A 17,312-nucleotide genomic window follows, 5' to 3' on the forward strand; every position below is an offset into this window, starting at 1 on the left:
TTGTGTTTGGGGAAAGAAACATCTTCAAGCACTGGTTTTACCCCATCCATGCCCTATGGGGGAGAGAAGAAGGGTTGGGGCCAGAGCCTAAGGCTGGCAGCAGACAGGGGCTCAGCTTGCAAGGTCTGCAGTGAGCTTGGGGTGCAACCCCAGCAAAGGACCTTGTGCTGTGTGGGACAGCCATAGTCAGGGGCCAGAAGGGGTCTGAGGGCAATCACACAAGGGTTGCCATAATTTATTTGGGAGCTGCTCCTTTGAGTCCACAGGGTCAGCACCTAAGGCTGCAGGTTGCAAGGTGTATGCAGCTTCCATCAGCATGAGTAGAGAAGACCAAATGCTCAGGTTTCTGTTGGGGTTTTTTCTACCTTTGGGGATAGGTCTTGTAGGCCCTGGTGTTCCCCCAGTTCTAGACTGTGCCTGCACAGGATGTGTGGTTGTAGTGCACGCAGCACTCTTTGAGCCAGAGCACACTCTCTGCCTGCTCAGCCCAGGATCCCGTGAAGGAGAGAGTCCCATTCTGGAGCACTGAGCTGGAAGGAGAGACACAGGGTCAGGACAAGCTGCTGCCCCAGCAGCTGGGTCCTTGGGCGGGGCCAGGTGGCTTCAGGGCCCTTCACACCCACCTGGCAAAGAGCTGCTTACAGCAGGTGTACATAGTGTAGCTGGTTGAGTTGAAGTTGGTGTTGCTGAAGAACACTGCACAGTCACCCACCTGTGTTGGCACGTAGAGGAGACCTGGGGGACAATGTCTCCTATTGGGACTTAAGAGGTACCATGGATCCAAATTCCATACCCCAAGCAAGCTGTGAGTCCTGTATCCCATGCCTGCTCACAAGCCCCACACCTTGACCATACTTGCTTGCAAATCTTATATCTGGGACTGTGCAGGTCCCATGAGCCATCCCACCTCAACCCCCAAGACTTTAGGGGAGCCCATTGCAATACTCCAAAAATTGTCATTGAAATGTTCCAGTCCGGAGGAGGATGAGGGGCCCCAGGAGAGCTTGTTGGGCTTGGGCTGCCCTTGGGAGAGCCATGAGGGGAGAGCAGGTCTTGAAGGCTCTGCCAGAGCCATGAGGGGACAGGCCAGCCACCTCCATCCCTGAATGCTGCATTTATAGGGCCTGTGCCTCCCTGGATCTCTCTGGCCCTGCTGGCAGTGGGCAGAGACCTACCTGCCAGGCAGGCATTGAGCATGGAGACGCAGATGCCAGTGAGCAGGGCCCGCAGCACCACAGAGGCAAGGTCACCCTTGCGCTGGGGCACCATGGAAGCTGTGGGGGAAAACAGACACTGGGGTGAGTCAGATCCTTGCTCTGGCTCTACACTGCATGAGGGACAGATAGGGACATGTCCTCAGTCCTGAGCTGGCTCTGCCACATAGTGCCCTGCCCACCCCAGCTCCTGCTGTCTGGAGGATGTGGTGATCCCAGCCAGCACCCAGTGTGCTGTCTGCCCATCCTGGCAGAGCACTGTGCCCACCCTGCACAGAGCCACAGAGCCCTGAACGCTCCCAGCACTGGAGTCTATCTGCTCTTTCCCCTGTGGCAGGGTGACACCCAGGCTTGAGGGGACATGCATATGCTCTTGCCCATGGGTGCAGTGCAAAATCATCCTGGTCACCTCATGCAAATCCTATTTCTTATCTGGCAGAGACCAAACATGGAGGCTTGAGGGTAGCAAATTCCTCCTGCTTCAGCTGAGCTCTTGCTTCCTGACCCAGGACCCCACCCCCTGAGTGCCCAGGTACTCAGGACGTAGGTCACACTTACCCAGGCCTCCCAGAGTGATGCCAATGGAGCTGAGGTTGGCAAATCCACAGAGGGCAAAGGTGGTGATGCTCTCGGCTCGCTCCTGGAGGGCACAGCAGCAGGGAATGGTCACCTCTGCCCAGGAGCAGCCCCAGAGCACCCAGAGCTGAGCACCACATTGGAGCTCCCAGACAGACATGATAGAGAGAAGTCCCCCACCCCAACCCCTTCTCTGTCAGCTATTTTTGGAAGCAAGGATGAAGGGTCTCCCTGGAAGAGGCTGGGCTGGGGGCACAAGGGACCCTGTAGCACCATGATCTGTCCCATCAAGGAGCAAGGTAAATGAGAAAGGTCTTCACTAACTCCTCCCACACCCAGCCATTAGTAAACATCCAAGTCTAGCTGGACATAGGTGCCCTCCCACTCCCAGCACCACCATCCTGGTTCAATGATCTTAGAGGACTTTTCCAAACTAAATGGTTCCATGATCCTCTGCCTGCCCCCCACCTGTCTGCCTGGCCAGGTCTCATGCCCCATTCCGGCTGGCTCTATCCCTGCCCTGTGCCTGGCAGGGTAGTGGTGCCCCTCACAGATATCCACTGCTTCCGGTTCCCATCCCACTCCTCCAGGCCCATCAGACGGTTCTTCTTGTACGTGGCCAGCTGCTGGTACGCCACAAACTCGTTCAGGAAGATCTTGATCCCCAGGAGCTCAGCCACCACCGGTGAGTCTGCCCAGTCTGCCCCCATGAGAAAGGCCACAGGCATGAGGACATAGGAGCAGATCACCTGGGAAAAGCATCCAGAAGGGAACGACTCAGAGCTGACCTGCACAGTGCCCAGATTGGACATCCGCTGCCAGGATGTGCCAAAAACCCAGCAAGGGTCTCAGCAGCCCACTGAGGCAGCAGGCAAAGGTGGGGATAGGTGAGGGATGCAGGATCTGGCAGCTCAAACCAGCTCTTGGGCATACCTGGAAGGTAAGACCCTCGATGTCTACCATCTCCCCGAACCAGCGGAGGGCAGCATTGATGAACTCCAGCACAGCCAAGAAGGCGATGAGGTTGGCTGCAATGTTGGCCACCAGCCCCACGGAGGTGGCAGCCCCGTTGCTAGCAGCTTCCAGGATGTTCCTCTCTTCTCTGCGTGGAAAAAGACCCCAATGTACTCATCTGGCTGGGCATCCCCCATGCCAGGTCAGCGCTCACTCCATGGATGTGTGCACACCACAGGCTCTCCCGGCCTTGGGCCACGCGCAGTGTCCACTTGTGCCCCAAGTGCCCCCCCGGCTCCCCTGCAGTGGAAGGCTTTGTGCAGCCCCACTTCACTGTCCCTCCCCTCACACTCACCCTTTGGCGAGGCGGATGCTTGCTTTGCCCTTGAACTTGGACTCCTCCACCTCAGGGTAGACGAGTTTGGCCATGGCGAGGGCGCAGGGCGCAGCCATCACAGAGGCTGCGATCAGTGATGCTGCATCAATCTGCAACGTGCAGACCACAGGCATAGGCACCTCTGTGCAAGGCTGTGCCCCATAACCTGCCACCCCAGGGCATCCCAGTATGGGGCTGGCATCAGCCAGTGACACTCAGAGCAGTTCAGGGCTCTCCACTTGCTCAAGGTAGGAAAATTGGCTGGTTTTCCCATCTGAGCAGCTGTGCCCATGGGGCAGCTTGCCTGGATGGAGGCAATTGCTGGAGCTGCAGTGATTGTAGCCTTGGTGATGTTAATATTTCCTGCTGTTTGACTTAATCATAATGGTTCTTGTCCCTTTCCTTGTTCCTTTTTACCAGTATCAGAGCAATAGGCTGGATAACACTGTTAACTTATACCTGCTGATGAAGGGCCAAGCTCCCAGCCTCACCCCTCCCCTGGCAACGTCTCATTTCTCTGACCTTCCACCTTTGATTCCCATTTAAGGAGACTAATTAATGTTTAAATAGCAGGAGCTAAAGCAGCAGGTTAAGGGGAAGGTTTATTCAGAACACTGATGAACTGGAGAGGGCTTCCCTGGGGGCTTGGTGCCAGCAGTGCCCAGGCAATGCTGGAGGAGCAGGGATTGTTCCCTTGGGACAAAATAGGGAGGGGGGTGGGGATGGCTGTTTCTGTTTAAAGGGGGGTTGGAGGGGAGACACTGCTCAGTGACAGCCAGTGAAAAGGTGAGAATCACAAACCCAATTTCAGTTGGATATAAGGAAAAAATGTTTTGTGTGTCTGAGGCACCTCTGGGGGAAATCAAAGACTTTGGGGAAGATCTCCATCCATGGGATGTTCACCACCAACCTGGACAAGGCCCTGGGCATCCCCTCAGTTGCCATAACCTCAGTTGGCAGGAGGGTGGACCAGAGACCCCCCCCAGGGAGTCTTTCCAGGCTATATTATCCTATGATTCTGTGGGATTTGCCCTGCTTGCTCTGCAGTGACACACGGTAAGAGTCCGACAGCACTGCCCTCTACCTGGCAGGGCTCTAGGGTTCTGACCAGGCCAGCAGAGGTGGGGCTGGATGAGGTGTCTTTGGGATAAGGTGAGTCTGGACACCCTGCTCTCATCCTGCTTATGGAAGGGGACCATGAGGCTGGGGGTCTTCTCTCATCCTCAAGTCCAGGGCAGTTCCTGCATGTCAGTCCCCTGCAGCAGGGAGCGTGTGGCTCCAACTGCTTGTGCACTCACCCCAAAGGATATGTAGGCACCCATGACGCTGCCTGCGATGGTGGAAAAGCCACCAGTCATCACAGCATGGATCTCTGACAGGGTCATGTCTGCCAGGTATGGGCGGATGAGCAGCGGGGCTTCGGTCTGTGGAAGAGAAAACCCTGCTGTCCTTGGGATGGGGCCATACAGGGCCCCACAGCTCTCACAGGGAGGGAGAGGACCCTTTCTCCAGGGCAGGCTCAGCTGCAAGCACTGAGGAGCTGGATCTGCTGCCCACGACCTTACCTGTCCCACAAAAATGTTCCCTGCCACACTGAGAGTCTCAGTGGGAGTGGTGCCCATTGAGACTTGAAGCAGCCAGGAGATCTGGGGAAAGACAAGGCCACCGTGTTGACAGAGGCTCCTGGCACTCTGCCACCATACGCATGAAGCCAGGCACTGTTTGGCCCCTGCATGGAGGTGATCCTGGGAAGCACCCCCAGACCAGGTGGAAACACCAGCTCTAAGGTTCAGGTTTTTTGGCATTCTGAGAAAGACACACTAGAAAGACAGGGATTATGTCTATTCTTTTAAGCAGGACAAATACCCCCAAATTAATACCATGACAATTTTCCTGGGACATCTCCCAGCTGACCATAGTAGACAGAGAACACAACAGGTTCTCTCCTTTCCCCTGCCATCCCAGATCCAGGAGTGAGGCCCTACCTTGAGAATAAGCCACTGCATGACACCGAGGTAGTAGAGGATGGACATCACACAGCTGAAGAAAACAATGATGGGCAGGGTCTGCAGGCAAGGCACAGGGTTAAAGCAGAGCTGAGCCACACATCCCAGCACCCATGGGCACGAGGCTGGGCATGGTGTGGTACTGCACAGCCAGCCCACACTACTGGGCTGCTACAACACACAGCCAGGCTGGCAGGAGGGACAGGGACCAGTGCAAATCCTCCATGACACTGAGGAAGTCCACAGGGGTATACACAGCTTAGGGAGATCCATCTCTGAGATGGCTGAGCTCTACTGCAGCAGATCTGGCTGCATTTAGCTCTGTGCTCTCCACAACCGAGCAAAGAGGCAGACCAGAAGAAAACCTCCCCATGCCCCATTCCTTGGCTGACCTGGAAGGCAAAGACTTCTTCAATGAGTGTGTTCCCAAAGACAAAGCTGGAGCCAGCTGTGGTGTAGCCCAGGAAGTACTGCAAGGGAAGAAATTACACAGGTAGAACAGAGATCTCCATCAGGTCCTTCCCTGATACCTCATTCTGCCTGGTGTGGGGCTGTGCCTGCAGTCCCACAGCTCACTTTACTGCACACTACAGAATCATCCTCTGAGACCTAAGATAGTGGTGGGCTGTCCCAAAGCCACGGGGCTCTGCTCCAGCCTGGAAAGAAGAGCACACCGAGGGCTCTGGGGTGCTGCAGAAAACCAGGGAAGAGCTGGCTTCCCTCCAGTCCCAAACAAAAGTGTTTGTGAGCATGCAATCCCTACCATGTTCCCTCCCCATGCCACATTCTGCTTTTCCTGGTAATCTCAGGGTACAAGGACAGGATGGGATGAGTAGATGCAGTACCTGGACCTGGTCTCCCAGCCACTGGAAAGCTTGGGTGCCAGGAGTCGTTCGGAGGACAAAGAGTCCAAATAAGAACTCCAAACCAAGACCCCAGAAAACGGCTCTCCAGGACACCTGGGGATAAAAAGCAGAACAGGAGTTGAAATGTTTTCAAGGCCTACAGGCTTCCCCTTCTGGTTTCCAGCTGCTGCAACAGCAGCACATGACAAACACCACACATTCCCCGGGGTGAAGATCATGAGGAGATCAATAAAGTGTCACAGAAACCGACAAACATGGGTTGGTGACAGAGCCAGGAATGAGTTGGTGAGACTCTAGAACTGGCTGGAACATAACCTGCCAGGCTGACCCAGGATACAAGCACAAAAACCTTATGATGAGTGGTAGGACAGACCTGCTAGACTGAAACTGTTCAATAACCCTTTGGAAGAGCAGGATGGAGGGACTGCCCAAAGCATTGCAGCAGTTTGGGCTGGAAGCCACCAGGACTTCAATCACTTCTGACCAAGGCTCCCAAGGCACCTGAAGCCCAGGTGTGGGTCTGGTGCTGGGTTTCTGGGTCTGACCCACTATGAGGGGCATGGCAGAAAACAGGACAAGAGGCAATGCAGGGGAGCGCTGGGTTGGGAAGTGGGAAGGAGAGCAATGGGAAGAGCAGTGAGGTGGCTTTGGGGTCTATCCACCCAACCAGTTCAGCTCCCCAGGCTGTGCCCAGCTCTGCTGGGCTTCTGCTTCTTCCTGAGAAGGGGATGCCAGGGGCAACAAAACGCTTGTTCTCCAGTGCTGGGTGGTCACCTCCTGCAAGGGGACTGATGGTCAAGTCACACCTGAGAGACACGTACCGCACCATGGTGCTTGGAGAAGGCAAACAGGAACAGCACCAAAAAGCAGAAGCCACCCAATGAGATGAGCTGCTCTGGGTTTCTGCCAGTGTCCAAAACCAGCCACACAATCAAGCCTACCAGGAGGGCCACACACAGGAGCCTGCAGAGGAAACCCCAGACTGTCAGCAAGATGATGCCCCCATAGGGAGAGAAGGTCATGAAGGGCAGGAGCCAACTGTGATGGAATTGCCACTGTAAGGTCCATGTATCTGAAGAAACCTGGGGCTCAGGCACAAGCAGGGGGTGTGAACAGCCTTCACACTACTGAGGCAGAGCAGCAAGACATTTCTGCAATGGCTTTTAAGTGGTTCCCAAGCTGGGCCAATCCCATCATTTGTGAGGTGCCAGCACAGCACTAGAGCAGAGCCTGATGCCATCAGCTGTGCCCGTGCTGGCAGAGCCATGGGACGGAGCCCGGGTGCTGGGAGGGATTTGGCCCTGCCTTCTCCTGACTCACCATTTCAGCCATGGCCAGCACTTTTGGAAGCACTTCCCAACGGGGCGGAGGAGGAGCAGAACCTTTGCCCCACAGTGCTTCTTGAAGATTTCCCAGCAGATGAAGAAGATAACCACAGCAGTTATGATCACCAAGGGGAGGGCTCGCTGGAAGTTGAGGTAACAAGCCGCAATGAAGTAGCACAGGTAGGCTGGAAAAGGGAGTCAGAAACACCAAGGCTGTAGGATCACAGGTTCATAACTCACTGGGGCCAACCACGAGGCTCATTTCCTCCCAATGTCCTTCCCTGGCCACCCTTGAGGATCCCATCTTTGTGTGAGGAGACCTGAGGAGCACCACCCCAGCAGGGAGCAGAGGGGGCACAGTAAGCCCTTTGGGCAGGTAGAGAAAGGGCAGGGGGAAGTGAGGTGAAGATAGAACTGGGCAGCAGTGGTGGGGTGAGGAGGGGCAGTGAGGCTGCTGGGAGTGGATACAACCTCCACACACTTGACAGTGTTCAGTAAGTGGAGTCTGGAGGCAGAGCCAGCCAAAGGGGTGGGAATGTGGAGTCTCAGTGACAGGAAGTCCTCACCTACTCCAAGGAGCCCCAAGAAGACTATCCTCAACACCTTGGCATGAGCCTTGCAGAAATGCCGTGCCTTGGATGCCGGCTGCAGGGCCTTCCTGGGGACAGACATACACAAGACAGATGAGAGACAATGAAGATGGATGTGAAAGTTCAGCCCAAGCCAAACCACCCCAGCTGCAGCCAGCCCACCAGAGCCAGGCCATGGCCATGGCCCCCACTGGACACTTCCAGCAGCAGGAGGTGGTACAGTGCCACAGTGAGAAACCCCAGGATGCTCATCATTACCTGCTGTGGGGACAGAGACCTGCCAGTGGCACCCTACAAGGCCACATGGAGCCATCAGACACTGCCCCACCGTGTGCTCAACACCAGCCTACTCTTCTCCCAAATCAGGTTTGCCTCTGGTAGAGCTCACGCTTCTGTGCAGATTATCCCACCTGGATAGGGAGGAGAATCTCCCTTTCCCTTTTCTTCTGTCCTCTTGGCTCTCACTGTGTGGATCACCAAATTCCTCATAGTGTCTCTCCTCTCCCTGGAAAACATCATTAACTGGAGCACCTTGTACTCCAGAGGGAAGGGAAGGGAAGGGAAGGGAAGGGAAGGGAAGGGAAGGGAAGGGAAGGGAAGGGAAGGGAAGGGAAGGGAAGGGAAGGGAAGGGAAGGGAAGGGAAGGGAAGGGAAGGGAAGGGAAGGGAAGGGAAGGGAAGGGAAGGGAAGGGAAGGGAAGGGAAGGGAAGGGAAGGGAAGGGAAGGGAAGGGAAGGGAAGGGAAGGGAAGGGAAGGGAAGGGAAGGGAAGGGAAGGGAAGGGAAGGGAAGGGAAGGGAAGGGGAACTTACCTCAGAGCTGAAAGCTGGGTTATCTCTGCCCTTCTCAAGGCTGTCCAGGGTTATCTGGTTTCCTTCCATCTCCAGAAGTTCCTTTGCTTCAGTGCATATGGGAAACTGCACTGGGAGGGCCCAATGCTGGCTGGGGAGAGAAAGATGGAATCACCTCTGGGAAGCTCAAATGTCCCACTCTGCTTTTCAGTTTTGGGTCTCTGAGAGGATAATGCCCCTTGCAGTCAGTATTCAGAGCAGGCCCTGCCCCAGCACATCAAGGGAGCATCCTATGAGGTCCCCAGGCCATGGTGCTGGTGTGGTGAATTCCTTATTCTCCTGTAACTCTGGAGAAGTCTTTACTCTTCCGTGCTTCCAAGGAATTATAGGATAGGACTATATACAGCAGGGAGTGCTGGTACTCCTCCTCTAAGTCGGTAACAGTGTCCACCAGCCTCTGTGGGCCCCTTTGCAAAAGGAATTTTAAAAAAAGTATCCTTCCTCATCCAAAGGTCTTGGTACAACCATTTACGATGAGGAAGAAGGTTCTTTCATGCTGATAATTAACACAGTGAAGGAACGAGGGGTAGGAATGACTGATAGTTTGCATAGAGACTGGTCCTAAAGGAGAATCATACTGGGAGAACTGGTCCAGCAAACCCAGAAGAACCAGGGTTATGCCAGGGCAGGAGCCCTTGGAGCATCATCCCATTTGGACACCCTCCCAGTTCCTCTACCTGGAGAAGGATGAAGGAAGAGCAGAGAGTCGCAGGCAAGGCACTGATCAACTGCAGAAGCACTTCTGTGTGAGGACAGAGGCAGTAAGATGTTGTCTTTGCTTTGAGGAGAATTGTAGAGGTCTGTGCAGAGAAGGAGATTCCAGGATCATCACCAGTTTCTTGCAGTGTCCACTGAAGAGAAAGGTGGACCTTTCCCGAGCAGGTGAAGGTGGGGAGTTTAGGAGAACATCCCCCTCATCGTGGGGCCTCACAGCAGCTGAAGGATGTGTGCCCAGGGCTCCACAGTCCTGCAGAGCCACCACTGGGGTGTGCTGGCCCCATCTGTCCCTGGCTCCATGGCTCCTCAGAGGCAGGGCAGGACCCAGGGCCATGATGGGAACTCAGGCCCCCACACCCCCCTCCAGGGCCTCCAACATCACAGGGGCTCCTGATGCTCAGGGATGTCTCTCCAGGACCCTGGCAGAGATCAGGAGGACCCCTCTCCCCAAGTCCACCACCACCTCAAGGCCACTCCCCAGACCCCATGTGGTCTCAGTGACCCCTCCAGGATCTCACAGAGTTCCAGGTTCCTGGCTGTGCCCCCATCTCAGGCTCGGTGCCTCCCAGGACCTCCTTGTCCCTAGCCCCAGCAGCCCCAAAACCTCTCCTTTTGGTGCAGTCTCATTGGCCGCCATCCCCTCCGGACGGGCGGGTAACAGGGAGGGAGCGAGGGAGGGCTGTCCCCGGTGCTCCGGGTGTACCGGGGCTCCTGCATCCCCAGCAGCCTCTGCCTTGGCGCGGCCCTGTGCCCCGTGCCCCGTGTCCCTGCGCTGTCACAGCCCCGCTGGCCGCATCCCCCGCGTCCTCACACCCCCGGTGGCCTCGTGCCCTCCGTGTCCCCGCGGCTGTCCCGCCCCGCAGCCCCGGCCCCCCGCACTCACCGCAGCCCCGGCGGCTCCGCGGCTCCCGGTCCCGTGCCCGGTTACCCATTAACAGCTCGGTCCAAAGAGCTGGGCTGGGCACGGCGGCTCCTCCCGGGGCTCACACCCGGCCTGGGGGCGGCGTGGCCGGGCAGGGCACCGTGCCAGCCAAGGAAAGGGCAGCCGGGAGACTTTCCCCCCGGGAAAAACAAGCCCTGGAGGAGAGATAATGAAAGTAGAAATCAAACTCTTACCCCACCCCAGGAAATGCTGCCCAAAGAAAACCAGAGCGAGGCACGCGTGGCCTGCGAGGCTCCAGGGGCGTGAAGTCGTGTCCTCTGGCCCTGAGAAGGGGTGGAAGCCAACAAAAGTGTCCCCTTGCACCGTGTGTTGGAAACACCTTTTCCCCGGGATGATGGGAATTGCACGCCCTGGTTTGTGCACTCAGCTGGTACCTCACGTTCTTTGTTTGCCCTGGGAGCGGTGATGTGGCCCCCAGGGTGGCAATCCGGGGCTGGCAGGAATCAGTGCAGACAGCGGTGATTAATGACCCCGGGGCACTCCGGGCCCCCGCTGCCCGTGCACACAGCGCTGTCCGAGCCGGCCCCGCGCCTCTCCCCGCCCGCTTTGGCCAATCCCGCCGCTAAAGCTGCCCGGGGCTGGGGAGGGCGAGTGCGCCATGGCGGAGATCAGTGTGAGGGACAAAGGGGGAAAGCTGCGGGTGCGGTGCCTGTGTGACCTCCCTCACCGCGCCGGGACGGGCCCCCAGCCCCGCCTGAGACACTCCCGGGGCCCCGAGAGCGGCCCGGCCCCACCGCACGTCACCGCCCGCAACAACAACAGCCCCAGCGCCGCCCCGCCCGCCCAGAGCCCCGGTAGCGCGCCGTGATCGTATAGTGGTTAGTACTCTGCGTTGTGGCCGCAGCAACCTCGGTTCGAATCCGAGTCACGGCATCGCCCGGCGGTACCACGGCACACGGGCTCCAATTTTTGCCCTCGCTCTTTTCTTCTGCGGTGCTTTATTTCACAATTCAGTTTCGTCGTTTTTATCTTGTTATTTTGAACTTAATTTTATTTTTTAAAATTTATTTTAACTTTTTTTACTTAGTTTACTTTCGTTTAATTCTATTTAATTTTATCTGTTTAACGTATCTTAATTTTCATTTTGGCTTTTATTTTTACTTTGTTTTATTATACTCAATAATATTTTCTTTAATTTATTCTATTCTAATTTAAAATTTTATTTATTTTTTACCTTTATGTCATCCAATGTTATTTTTCGTTTCGTTTTTTCTATTATATTTCATTTTTAGATTTATTTTAGTGGTTCATTTTATATTACTTTAAAATTTTTAGTTATTTTATTATATTTATTTTTATTTTACTTAATCTAGTGGTATAACTTTTAAATATATTTTATTTTTATAATATTTTTTAACTTAATTTTTTAATTCTATTTTTATTTCATTTAATTCTATTTTTATTTTATTTTATTACTATTACTTTGTACCTCATCCTTTCCTTTCCTTTCCTTTCCTTTCCTTTCCTTTCCTTTCCTTTCCTTTCCTTTCCTTTCCTTTCGTCAAATTTTGGTTTATTTTTAAATTTAATTTTGTGAATTTATTTATCATTTCTACTTTGATGTATTTTTTTTCTCTCATGTTATTGTTTTCTGTCCCTCCTCTCCCCCGCCCGGCGCCCCCGGAGCGAGCCCGGCCCGGCCCGGCCCCGCCGGCAACCGGCAAAACACAGAGACAGAAAAATGAAATATCGGCGCGACGTGACAGAAACAGCGGGGGATGTGAGGGGAGAGCGGCAAAAAGCAGAGCCCGTGTGCCGTGGTACCGCCGGGCGATGCCGTGACTCGGATTCGAACCGAGGTTGCTGCGGCCACAACGCAGAGTACTAACCACTATACGATCACGGCGCGCTACCGGGGCTCTGGGCGGGCGGGGCGGCGCTGGGGCTGTTGTTGTTGCGGGCGGTGACGTGCGGCGGGGCCGGGCGGCTCTCGGTGCTCCCGCTCCGCCCCCGCGGGAATTGCCGCGTTCCCCGCGCTGCCCGGGCACGGCCGGCCCGGTGGCGATGGGCCCCGGAGCTCTCACGGCCCCACTCACTCGCTGGCCCCAGCCCCGAGTGTCGCTCCGTGTCTGACCCACCTGCGGCGTTCACCCCCTCGCCTTCATCCCCTGCCCTCGGCCCAGCTCCCAGATCTGACCCCGATCCTGCCCCTATCCCAGGGCAACCCTGTTCTCGGAGCTGTTACCTCACCTCTCGCTCTCCATGTTGCTCAGAGAGTAAAGATTCTCCCAGCCACAGGATTAACGAACGACTGGGCACAGAGGGATGGGAGAAAAGATGGACTGAGAATTTTATGCCCCTGAAACAGCAACTGGACTCTTTGTTTCTCCTGTCAAGCACCTGTTGATACCTAATGACTCTGCTCTCACCACTGCTGCTGCTTCCCTGCTCCCAGTATCGAAGGTTCTCTCATTTTCACAGATATGCAAAGAATTCCAAACACCTGCGATCAAAAAGATTTCTTGACATAAAATATCTTATAGTGATGGCAGCATGACTCATTCCTTCTGAAAAGCTGGGCATAGAAACATCGGCTCCTTCCCATGGGATGAGCTCATCACTTGTCACACACTTGCACCTCCCATGGGAGGGGGGACAGGGAGTGGCAGGGACTCCCAAAACCCTCCTAGCCATGTCCCTGCGCCCCTTCCATCCAGGTGTATCTGCTGGAGCTGGAAAATCCTAAATCTAAAACAGTCGTCCTGAGGCTTGGGGCAAACTGGAGAAATGCCCTGTGCACCTTGATTGCTCTGTGAAGGAATTGCTCCTGCCACTCTGAGCTCATCTTGCTCCTAACCAGCCCAAAAGAGCTGAGTGGTGGAGGAAGACAGAATGTTTTTTTGCCATTTTCCCCTCCCTTTGTCTATGCCCACCTCATCCTGTCCTCAGCAGTTTGCTGGTGTGCACTGCTGGTCCCTCAGCAATGGTGGGATCCTTTGCAGTGGGAGCTGCTCTCCCATGTCAAACTGGCTGACCAGGAGATGGTGAAGGGGTATCTGAATGACCTGGGTGTCCATGTGCTACTGTCCTGCTCCAGTCCCACCTTTCTCCCTCTCTTGACCACGTGCCAAGATCCCAGTCCATGACTCTTATGGGGCTGCAGGGATACTGCTTTTGTTCATCTGTGTCCAACCCTGTCACCATCTGTGTCCTTAGGCTGGAACAAAGTAGGTGCAGTGACACTGGAAGGACATATATGGTTCGACTCCCATGCCCAAGGAGTCTGACACCATCATCATCCCCTTGACTGCACCAACGACACAAATCCAACCACCAGACACCTGCAGGACAGGTGTAGCTGAGCTGTAGAGGTGGGGTCACTGCAACCTCTGTATGCCAGGTCATGAGTTTGTGAAGGGAAAAAGTCCTTGTGCTGCCCTGTGCCTGGTTTCTTGTGCCTTCCTCCACACTAGCACAATGCCATGAGCTGGGCCATGTCACTGGTGAAGGGATAAGCCCAGCCCCATGTTGGCCTGGACAGCTGTTGTGTCGGGTCAGGACAGTGGTGGAACCCTGGGAGATGGTGGGACATGCTCTGGCAGGACATGCTGTCCATGGCTGGTGGGGACAAAGAACCTACAGTGACACACAAGATGACCAGGAGATTCCTCCTTGGGGATTCCCATGGGCAGGCAGAGGGGGACCCCTGAGGCTTTATCCCAACTCCTGGCCTGGCAGGATGCAGAGCCCATGTCTGGGTGGGTGGGTGGGTGGGTGGATGCTGGGTGCTGCTCACACTGGGCACGCAGTGTGGCCTCCTTGGCGGCATGGAGGAGGCAGTGGGGCTCATGCTTTGGCTGCTTGGCAGATGTCTCCAGAATGTGGAAGTTGGCAGAATTACAATGACCTCAACTGCTGGAACAGGCATGGCTGAGATAACACTGCAGCCATACAGGAGAGTCAGCCAAACATGGAAGTGAGCAGGGAGGTGGGAAAGGACACAGAGATAAGGTACCGGGTGTGGATGAGAATAAGGAGGCAAGAAACTGCTGCCACCCATCGCTGGCTGTGGTGGCCTGTCCCAGCACCACTTTCTGCCACAGGCTGCCCTCCCCAACAGAACTGGAATGCGAGCACTCCTAAGGAAACCTTGCCAGGCTCTCAGGGCCCCACCTGCCCTTTGCCACCTGCTTTTTAGTCCAGATGGTTTGGACCTGCCAGGATGTGTTCACACAGCATGAAGCAAAAGAGATGAGCTTGTGGGAGCATTGAGAGCTCCATCTGTCTCCTGGGTAACCAGATCCCTTTAGGATGCTCAGCACCGGGCAGGATGACTGCTCCAGGCAGGCTCCTTTGCTCTTTCCCTCGATGTCTTTTCTCTGAGTCCTCTGATGTCTGTGGGTTGCATTCAGTGGGACTTTAAAGGTGCCTGGAATGTCAAAACACCAGTGCAGCCAGACAGAGAGTGCTGCTGTGCCCAGACATTGGCTCTCTGTGGCACAAATATAAATCTTGCAGCCGGCACAGGGACAAGCACAATTCGTCACTGCATGGCTGTCTCGGCTGCTCTGCCTCTCGAGCAGCCTCTCCAGCTGTTCCCTCACTGGGGCAGCCCCTGGCCTCCTTTCCCAGTCTCAGGAAGGCAGGTAGGAGGCAGAGGAATCCCCACCACCTCCTCTTTTTCTTGCAGATTGCTAAAGCAGCCACAGGAGCAGCACTGGTGCTGGGAAGGCAGGACAGATGCCAGTGCTGTGAGGAGATGCTCTATGTTTTACTGGTGGTGGAAAAGCAGTGGTGCAAGCCAACGCTGTCCTCTCCGGCTATTTAGAGGCCATTAATCCAACTTGGAAATTGCTCTGCTGTGGAAATCCCACCTTCCTTCCTAAGGAAATCAGAACAACTCTACCATCTAGCCCGGCATCCCATATACCCACAGGCACTGCTGGGGCAGAGCTGGATCCTGGAGGAAGAGCAGGGAAAGGTTCTGGGGCTGGGACAATTTGAAGGTGAAGGTTTCTGTGGGTTTTAGGAGTGAAGGACAAAACACTGGGAGACAATTGCAATCAACCTGACCTCACACAGTCTCTACCATCCTCTTCTAGGGCCACAAAGACGGGTTGAGGGCTCTGCTTCTCCTCTCTGCTGGGAAAAGTGGGGGACTTAACCTGAAGAAGAGAAGGCTCCAGTGAGACCTTAGAGCCCCTTCCAATGCCTGAAGGGGCTCCAGGAGAACTGGAGAGGAATTTGGGACAAGGGCCTGGAGTGCCAGGACACAGGGGAATGGCTTCCCACTGCCAGAGGCCTGAGTTAGGTGGGATATTGGGAAGAAATTCTTGCCTGAGAGGGTGGTGAGGCCCTGGCACAGGTTGTCCAGAGCAGCTGTGGCTGCCCTTGGATCCCTGGAAGTGTTCCAGGCCAGGATGGACAAGTCTTGGAGCAACCTGGTCTAGTGGAAGGTGTCCCTGCCCATGGGAGGGGGTGGACTGAGATGAGCTTTAAGGTCCTTCCAGCCCAAACCAGTCTGTGATTGTAGCTCTTGAGACATGGACCAAGGACTGAATGAGAAGAACTTGAGCATTCCTTCACATGAGTGTTCAGCTGTGATGATCTCCAGAGGTTTTATGAGCCCACAACAGCACATGAGGTGGGTCCTGGTTCTTCCAAAGCCTGAACTTCAAAGGACATTTTACAGTCTGCCAGGAAGAAAACCAGAAGAGAAGACAAACAGGATATAACAGACTGATTTTCTGCTCGTTTGTATTTTGGGATGCCCTTGCCTGGCTCCAATGCTCAGAAATCAAAGAAAATGGAACCCAAAAATGTGTGGAGCAGAGATTTATGAAAGCTGTCCTGTCCAAACCCCAGGGAGCACAGCCCAGAGCAGCCTCTTGAGCTCTTTCCTTGTGTGTCCAGCATACAGTTGAAGATGGAACTGAGGAAAGTGTCCCAGGGGAGAACCAACCATCCTGCAGCCCTAAATAAATGCTGCCACATGTCTGTGAGTGCCCTGCCGGATTCCAGCTGCCAGCCCCAGCTCTCACTCTGCCTTTGTCTGTGCACAGCAGGAGCCTCCTCCCGTTGCAGGGACTTATGGCCTGCACACAGCCACCTCTTAACCCAGCTTTGTGCTGCTGAATGGGCAGAAAACAGGCTACCACGAGCTGCCAGGCAGCCTGCCAGCCCTCACCTCTCCACTTCTTGCACTGGTCTCTGAACTCACCTTCATTTTCTGCCTCTCAGCCCTTTCAGAGAAACTGGGCCGGTGGCAATCGCAATTGATCCCCTCTCTGTGGGAGGAATGGCCACTGTTTTGCTCTTGTGCTCTGAGCCCATCTTCCTGACAGCTGATGACAGCCCAATTAAGAGATATAAGGGGATACCAGAAGTGGTTCACACCCCCCAGGCAACATAAAGCTAGTGAGTCTGTCTGCAGAGGGACCCAGCTGTGTGAGCATGGCTGTTGCAGCTGGATTAATCAAACCCACCATTAACCCCTTCCCGGGGCACTCAGGTCCCCTGCCAGCCCCCCAGCACAGGCCCCCACCAGTACATTGCTCTGATTGAGCTGCAAATGCTCCAGCTCCTTAGTTTGCTCAGCCTCAGATCGATGAGTGCAGGCAGCTCCAATCAATTCCACTTTAGCACTTCTATTGAGCTCAGATCCGTGCTCTTGCAGCTGGTCCTGCTTCCTTCGTTCATTCAGAAGAGAGATTCAGGCATTTTATCCCAGCTGGATGCAGTTTTGCCCTTGCAGGATCAAACCCTTTAGTAGGAGCAATTAAAACCCCATGAAGGGCCAGCAATGAAGGGAGTGAATTTGTGCTGTGGTTGAAGCCCCAAGAGCATCCACCTGGCTGTCAGAGTGTGGAAGTGAGTGGCTGGATGAGGCCACGCAATTTGCATGATGGAATAGAGCTGTTGCCACCAAGGCAGCATCTGTCATGAAGTTTTCCTGT

The 17,312-nt window shown here is 54.8% G+C and overlaps 1 protein-coding gene across 2 annotated transcripts; it reads right to left on the reverse strand.

Annotated features, from left to right (window-relative positions):
* Positions 1 to 220: 220 nt before the first annotated feature.
* Positions 221 to 10,687, reverse strand: LOC310914895 (sodium/nucleoside cotransporter 2-like). Of its 2 annotated transcripts, none has more exons than XM_083871394.1 (19): positions 10,590 to 10,687; positions 9,434 to 9,556; positions 8,718 to 8,847; positions 8,318 to 8,412; positions 7,884 to 7,975; positions 7,313 to 7,502; positions 6,814 to 6,955; positions 5,972 to 6,085; positions 5,519 to 5,596; positions 5,106 to 5,186; positions 4,686 to 4,766; positions 4,419 to 4,544; positions 3,100 to 3,230; positions 2,724 to 2,892; positions 2,342 to 2,539; positions 1,773 to 1,854; positions 1,176 to 1,274; positions 624 to 735; positions 221 to 530 (listed from the first exon to the last, which is right to left on the reverse strand). In XM_083871394.1, exons 3-19 carry the CDS (start codon positions 8,784 to 8,786, stop codon positions 407 to 409), a joined length of 1,983 nt encoding a protein of 660 aa, XP_083727520.1. In that variant the 5' UTR covers positions 8,787 to 8,847; positions 9,434 to 9,556; positions 10,590 to 10,687; the 3' UTR covers positions 221 to 406. The 2 variants fall into 2 exon arrangements, with proteins under 2 accessions (XP_083727520.1, XP_083727519.1); XM_083871393.1 differs by lacking the exon at positions 10,590 to 10,687 and adding an exon at positions 10,357 to 10,397.
* Between the last annotated feature and the right edge of the window lie 6,625 nt (positions 10,688 to 17,312).

Source organism: Zosterops lateralis (genome assembly GCF_965231275.1).
Source record: "Zosterops lateralis genome assembly, chromosome: 13".
NCBI lineage: Eukaryota > Metazoa > Chordata > Aves > Passeriformes > Zosteropidae > Zosterops > Zosterops lateralis.